The 6,743-nt window shown below is 66.2% G+C and overlaps 1 protein-coding gene across 1 annotated transcript in view; it reads right to left on the bottom strand.

Moving 5' to 3' along the window:
- Positions 1-343: 343 nt before the first annotated feature.
- DENND4B (DENN domain containing 4B) overlaps positions 344-6,743 on the bottom strand; it is a 10,963-nt gene continuing 4,563 nt past the window's right edge. The window contains exons 13-27 of the mRNA XM_029933476.1: positions 6,466-6,723; positions 6,261-6,387; positions 5,705-5,911; positions 5,367-5,495; positions 4,533-4,695; positions 4,109-4,276; positions 3,514-3,902; positions 3,282-3,404; positions 3,024-3,193; positions 2,792-2,933; positions 2,366-2,602; positions 1,789-1,906; positions 1,531-1,696; positions 1,376-1,440; positions 344-1,270 (exon numbers count right to left, since the gene is read on the bottom strand). Coding sequence (XP_029789336.1) covers positions 1,125-1,270; positions 1,376-1,440; positions 1,531-1,696; positions 1,789-1,906; positions 2,366-2,602; positions 2,792-2,933; positions 3,024-3,193; positions 3,282-3,404; positions 3,514-3,902; positions 4,109-4,276; positions 4,533-4,695; positions 5,367-5,495; positions 5,705-5,911; positions 6,261-6,387; positions 6,466-6,723 — 2,608 coding nt within the window. The 3' untranslated portion in view covers positions 344-1,124. The remainder of the gene's footprint in view (positions 1,271-1,375; positions 1,441-1,530; positions 1,697-1,788; positions 1,907-2,365; positions 2,603-2,791; positions 2,934-3,023; positions 3,194-3,281; positions 3,405-3,513; positions 3,903-4,108; positions 4,277-4,532; positions 4,696-5,366; positions 5,496-5,704; positions 5,912-6,260; positions 6,388-6,465; positions 6,724-6,743) is intronic.

Here is a 6,743-nt window from a genome sequence, read left to right as displayed (position 1 = left end):
GGGAGGGCGAGCTGGGGGAGAGGGAAGAAGGCAGAGATGAGCTCAAGGCCCCCGGAGAATGGAGCCTTTGTGTGGGGTACAAATGAGGGACAAGGGGGTGATTGTGTGGGAGGGCCGGAAGTGCCACCCGGACTGGCACCACCACGGCCAGCGCCGGACTTACTCCTCTCCTGCCCCCAGAGCTCCCGGGGCCCCAGGGGACCAGTACCAGAACTGGTCCCAGGAAGCTGGCCGTGCCTGAGGCCGCAAGGGATAGAAAGGCAGAAGGGAGGATGTGCAGCTGGAGAAAAAGGAGAGGTGTCCCCCGCAGCTGCCCCCAGATCCAGGAAACAAGACGCAGAAGGAAAAAGACAGAAGCAGCTTTTACTATATTTACATCAACAAAACTTTGCAAGGAACAATCCTTATTGCACGGTCAAGGCCCTGGGCGGGTGGAGTGGGCGGGACAGGGCATCAGTTCCTCCTGAGGGGAGTTTGGGGCTCCTCTAGTTGGCTCCTGCCTTTTCCGGAGCTGCAAACCACTGAACCACATGCCCCGAGTCCCTTCCGTTTCTCACCATCCCTAAGAACCTCCTAAGAAAGGGGCTACGGCTCCAAAATAAATAAAGTACAAACACTAAGGTAGAAAGGTATAATGGAGAGCCTTAGGCTTCTTCAGCAATTCCAGGGAAGGACCGTCACTGGTGGGAAACGACATCCCTCCCTCCCATTCAGGGCAAAGGCTCAGTAGCTCTGTATTTTTCCAGTTGTTTTTTGAAACAAAAACTTATTAAAAAAAAAAAAAAAGGCCCAGGGCAGCCCAGATCTGTGGGTACCCTGGAGGAGAGTTCCTGGTATAGTCTGGGGAAGAACAGAGCTGTGCCAACTGCCCCGCCCCACCCCGGCCTCCTACAACATCAGCATGCGCACCAGGCAGGCTGCACACAGGCGATCAGGACCCGTGGGAACAGTGGGTCCCACTTCCTGCTGCCCATGCACTTGGCGCCTATGTCTGGGCCTGCTTCCCAGCCCGTCCGGGCTCCTGTGTGGGAGGAGCAGGGAGGCAGGTTATCTCTGGAGTCCTTTCTCCCTCACCTCCCTCCGCCCCTGCCCCCACCCCGGCCGGGGGAGGAAAGTAAGGGTCCCTAGCATTCCAGAAGTGCTCCAAAACATTTCCGGCAATCGATGGCCTTCGCGGTGGGCATCTGTGCCCGCCGCTGCCTCAGCTCCTCCTTGCCCATGCTGCTGGCCAGCTTGTTAAAGGCAGACTTGTACTTCTTATCGAAGGCCGCTACGGGAGAAGGCAGAGGTGGGTCGACAGATCAGGATTCCAACCCCCGCCCACACACCTGGCCCCAGATCCTTCAACTCCTCAGTCCCCTGCCTGCTCCCTCACCTATGTCCACGTGGTCCTTGCCTAGAGCGGCCATTGTCAGGAATAAGATCTCACGGTAGATGCCCCTGCAGTGGAGGCAGAGAGGATGAGTGAGAGAGAGTGGGTGTGGAGCCCAGGACAGGAGACCAGTGACCCCCCACGGGGAAGCACCATACCTCTGCAGGTGCAGGCCTGTGGGAGGCGGCCCCAGAGTTTCCAACAGGAGCCCCACGGCCTTGTGCACCTCATTGAGACCCACATGGCGCATCACCGACTCTAGCAGGTCCAGGCTAAGGGGTGCAGGGGCGGGGCCGGGCCATACCACCCGCTGCGGAATCTGGCCTGCGTCAAACAAAGGAAGGTAGCCAGGATTATCAGGCCCTCTGAGCGTGGGACCCCCCGCCTTCCCAGCCTAGGCCAAATACCAGACTCACTGTGGACCCTCCAGAGCACATAGAGAGGTGGGCAGCTACTGGGGTCAGGGGTCAGGACATCCCACAGCAGGCGCACCTGCACAGACGCCGGGTCCGGTGTCAGCCAGGGAGACGGGGCCTGCAGGGGCCAAGACGAAGGGGGCGGGCTCGTGAGGTGGCAGGCAGAGGATGAGACCTGGGCCAGCAATGTTCTGGGACATGGGCAGAGAGAAGGGGGGGGCGCGCATTCCCCACGAGTGCGAGCTCTCTGAGAGCACGCTCTGCTCTGCAGTCGCCACGCCACGACTGCCTGCAAACTGCCTGGAACCTAAAAGGTGCTCAATAAATATTTGGTGGAATGAATAGACAAACATCAGGAGGCGCCGGGACGGGTGCCGGGCACAACGCGAGGTGTCTGAAAGCCCCGGGGGGTTGGACGCTTGTGCTGTTCTACAGATGGGGGAATTGAGGCTGAGCAGTGACCTGAAAAGGCCAGGGGTCAAACCAGGTGCCGCCTCCGAAGCCCAAGGGCTGGAGCTGGGAGGTGAGGTGAAGAGCACCCAGGAAGCAGGGGCCATGGGGGGGAGGGGACACTGACCTGGGGGGGCGGGGGCCCATCACAGGAGGCCAGCACCAGGCATGGCAGAATACTGGGCAGGCGCAGCCGCTGGAAATACCACAGAAGGTTCCAGAAGATGATGGGGTGGGCAGAGGGCAGCTCAGGCAATGCCAGCACCTCACTGCCCTCGTTCTCCACCAGCGACTCCAGCTCCTTCCGCAGCACCAGGGGGCTCAGGTATGCCCAGGACCCGGCCTCCACCTGCCGGGAGGCGCCCTGCCAGGCACAAAGAGGGAGGGCAGCTCAGGACGGATCTCGGCCCGGTCCTCACAGCCCGGCTTCCCACTGGGCCAACACGTCCGACAGCTTCCGAGATGCCCCATGCCCTCAATGCCCATCACACCCTACCACCCCTGGTGCCCCCCCGGGTGTCACACACAGACCCGACTCCTCACCAGCCCTTACCCCCAGGTGCCCATTGCAGAGCTGGGGCTCATCCAGGGCGAGGCAGAGCCTGCGGTCACTGAGCACAGGGCCTGGGCCCCCCGGAGCAGGGGCATCTCTGTTGCCACTGGCTCCGGCAGGAGCAGGCTTGGGGCTGGGGGCCCTGTGCAAGGATAAGAGGGGTCAGCCCCTTGCGCCTCCACCGCCCCCCACTCCCCCGTGCCGCCCGTAGCACCCACCCTGGTTCGGGCACCTGGGGCGGGAATCCAGGGTCTGGACGCTGAGCAGGGGCACGAAGGGGCGGGCGCAGAAGGGGCAGACGGTGTTGAGGTTGGAGTCGTCAGGTGCCCAGCCAGCCATGATCTCTTCGTCGTACACCAGGGAGTCACAGGCGCGGCACAGGGAGCAGCTGGACAGCAGGACCTGCAGGGAGAGGGCCCTGCCAGGCTCGGAGGGGTCCTCCCACCGCCCCCTCCCCGGCCTCCGACGCAGGGATGGGGGCTATCCTCACTTCCAGGGAGGGCGGCTGCGAGGACCCAGGGGCGTCACTGAGGCGCTCGGAGGAGCGGCGGAGGCTCAGGCTGCTGAGAGAAGACTCGGAGAGGTCCCACTCACTGCCCAGAGAGGCTGAGCTCTGTCATCACACGAGAAAGTGGGGTCAGCCCCGCTAGGGCCTCCTCCAGGCTGGCTCCGCAGGCGCTGGGGGGGGGGCCAGCCCATCTGCATCCTCCCCTGGCGGCTACCTCAGAAGCGGTGGACCCAGGGCGCTCTCGGGGGCGCAGGAGGCTGTCCATGGGGCTGCGGCGTGCTGGGGGAGGTGGGTCAGGGGGCAGCTCGGGTGGGGGTCCGCGCGAGGCAGAGGGGCGGCGGGAAGGGGTGAGCAGTTGCTGTAGGCGGGCGCCCAGCCCTCGTCTGGGGGTGCTGGCCTCGTCCTGACGCCCCCCAGCCTTGGGCATCTTCCCACTCAGCCCTTCCAGGGCCTCGGTGGACTGGGTGCTCAGGGCGGAACCAGAGTCCTCCGGGCTGCCCTCAGGCGCCGGCTCCTCCCCGGTCAAGCTCAGGTCTGAGAGGCTTCCGTCTCGCCAGGGCACAGGGGATCCTCGGGGCTCCAGGATCCCCAAGGCCTCGATCACTGCAGGGCAGAGAACTGTCAGGAAACACAGTCCCACGCTGACCCGAATCTGGCACCACAACCCCTCCCCCACCCCGCACCGCCGCAGCATCGCTCGGACAAGGTCCTCCAGCTTCCCAGCACTCCCCACAGAGGCCCGTCTCTTCCCAAGTGCTTGGGAAATCCGACGGTGGGGGGGGGCGGGGGTGTCAGACAAGGGCACTCACTGTGGGCCACACCAGCCTCCACGGTGGGCTGGGCCCCGCGAGCGCTGCCCAGGCTGCCGCTTTTCACCAGGCGCCCCGTGGGTGAAGCTGTGTCCCGAGAGCTGCGGCCAGCCCACGTGGTCTGGCGCTGAAGCGGACGGGTAGGGGAGGGACGCTCCAAACGGGGCTCTGGAAAAGGTGGGGACGAGGCTGAGAGGTGGCCAGCCGGAGACCAGCCCCCTATCCACCACGGGGCTCCCTGTGTGGACCTCGGGGTGCAGGGATCCTCCTGGGCAGAACATCCTCTCCGTTTTACCGGCCAAGTGCAGCTTATCCAGAGTGCCCAGAACACCCAATGCCCACCACGAGCCCAGCCCCGGTCCCCCACGCTTCTCCCTGCTGGGGCCCGGCTACTGTCCCCAAGCCTGGCACAGGCCCTACCCACCTGTCTGGGCGCCGCCTGCCTCCGGTGCCGCCGCCTGCTGCCGCTGCCGCCGTTCCCTCAAGGGCTGGCGGAACTGAGCGGCCCCCAGGACCACGTTCCGGAGCTTGGCCCAGCGCAGCCGTCCGCCCGGAGTCCCAGACAGCCAGTTGCTTTCCAGCACAGCCTGCCAAGCACAGCGCCCATCGAGATGGCCTACTTCCACCGCCCTACTGCAGCCTGGTGGCCACTGCCTGTTTCAGGGACACGCCCGGGGACCAGGGGACCACCTGCCCCTGCAGACATCCTGCCGGGGTCGGTCCTGCGGGGCGGGGCTCGGCCAGGAGCAGCTGCTGCCGAGGGCTCTGGAGGACGCCAGAAGCGCCGCACACAGTTTGCATCGGCTATGCTACTTATCGAGTGCACGGTTTTGAAGAAACGTTTTCGCTTTCTCGCCCACCAGTTTCATTGTGTAAAAACCAGGAGGCAGTTTAGAGTCACGGTTAAGGGCCGGAGTGCAGGAAACATCGCTGAGTCCCTGTGCTCATGCCCAGCCTCCCCAACCTCCTCCTCCCCGCGGGGCCCCCTGCCTGCCTGAGAGGACGGGGATGCGCTGTGGGCGGCGCGCAGTGCCTGGCTCGCCGGTGGCTCACAGTGGCACCTGCCCACCATGTCCGGTGCTCTGGCAACTGAGACAGGGGCCGAGGAGGAGGAAACACCATGTGGGCGCGAAGGTGCTCCAGGCACGACGGAGGACAGTGGCGCTGCAGGCCGGGTCTCCGAGGGGAGTCAGGGAGCAGACCTCCCCAGGCACACCGGCCGCCAGCCCGCCCACACCGCCCGCACCGGACTCGGCACCTTGTTGTAGTAGCCGTAGGTGATGGTGTTGGGCACGATGCCGGCCCGCCTCATCTCCAGCATGACCCGCACCGACAGCACGGGCTGCCCGTAGTGGGAGCACAGCTGCATCAGCACCCGGTAACACACCTGGGCCGGGGGAGGCGCGGCATGAGGGGCGCCCCCAGCCCCGAGCCCGGTCCCGGCGGGCACCTTCTTCTGGCTCCCGGCGCCACGGAAGACCAGAGCCACCAGCCCTTCCTGCTGACCCGGCCCTCCGGTCCCCGCGGCCACACCCCGACCGCGCCCACCCAGCGGAGGCGAGGAGCCCTGCCCGCCCGCGATTGCGCGGGGCCCACCTCGTCGGGCAGCACCACCTGGCGGCTCTCCATCTGGCGCAGCACGTGGTAGGCCGTGTGCAGAGCCTGCACGCGGGAGGGCGCCGAGCGCACGTAGGCTGGCAGACACAGGAACCACAGCCCGTAGCAGTGCCCCAGCAGGCACCGTGCCCACAGCTCGGGCACGGCCGCCGACTTCTGTGCCACCCGCTGGGCCACCTTCATCTCCTGGATGGGGCGAGGGATGCCCGGGTGAGGACGGCGCCAGGCCAGAGCCGGTCTGAAGATGGTCGTGAGGAAGGGTCTGTGCTCTGACGAGGCGGGAGGGGTACCGCACACGGCCTCGGCCCTCCAGCGTGGGCAGGTGCCCTGGGAGAGGCAGTAGGGCCCCCCCCCCCGCCCCCCTCCGCATTCCAGATGGGTCAGGAGATGATCGCGACCGTGCCGTAGATAACGGTGACAACAGCTAACGTTTCGTGCTGACACCCACTAGCGACAGCGTAGGTGCTGTTCCATCCGTTCCCCAGATGAAGAGAAGGCTGAGTTGGGGCACCTGTGGGGCCCCTGTTCCGGTTACCTGCTTGGTGCGGCGGGGGGCAGGGCTGCTGGGGGCACTGCGGGACGGGCCTGGCACAGGCAGAGCCCCGGGCTGCTCCTGAAGAGACGCAAACAGCTCGGCCCGGAGCTCCGGGAAGCCGTCGTAGCTGGAGAGGCAGACGGGCGGCCTTAGGAGCAGCCCACATGAAGCCAGCCCGCGGGGCCTTGGAACCAGAGGCCCTCACCAGTACTGGGGGGCGGGCTCGCTGCCCTCGGGCGCCGGGGGCTCCTCCGGCGGGGTGATGAAGACCGTGAGCTCGCTGCCCGACAGCTCCTCCAGCTCCACCAGGGGCGTCGGCTCGGGCTTCTCCTGCTCCGGGTGCACCTGAAGCGGGAGCGCGGTCACGACGGGGGCCCCGGCCAGGGTGCCCGGAGACGGCCTCTCCCTGAACAGCGGAGCCCGGTGCGCGCGCTCCCCCAGCCCTGCAGGCGCCGCGGGGCCGCTGGGGGGGACGCCGCGGCA

The sequence above is a fragment of the Suricata suricatta genome, chromosome 3 (assembly GCF_006229205.1).
Source record: "Suricata suricatta isolate VVHF042 chromosome 3, meerkat_22Aug2017_6uvM2_HiC, whole genome shotgun sequence".
In the NCBI taxonomy this organism is placed as follows: domain Eukaryota; kingdom Metazoa; phylum Chordata; class Mammalia; order Carnivora; family Herpestidae; genus Suricata; species Suricata suricatta.
This window is presented reverse-complemented; position numbering and strand designations above follow the sequence as displayed.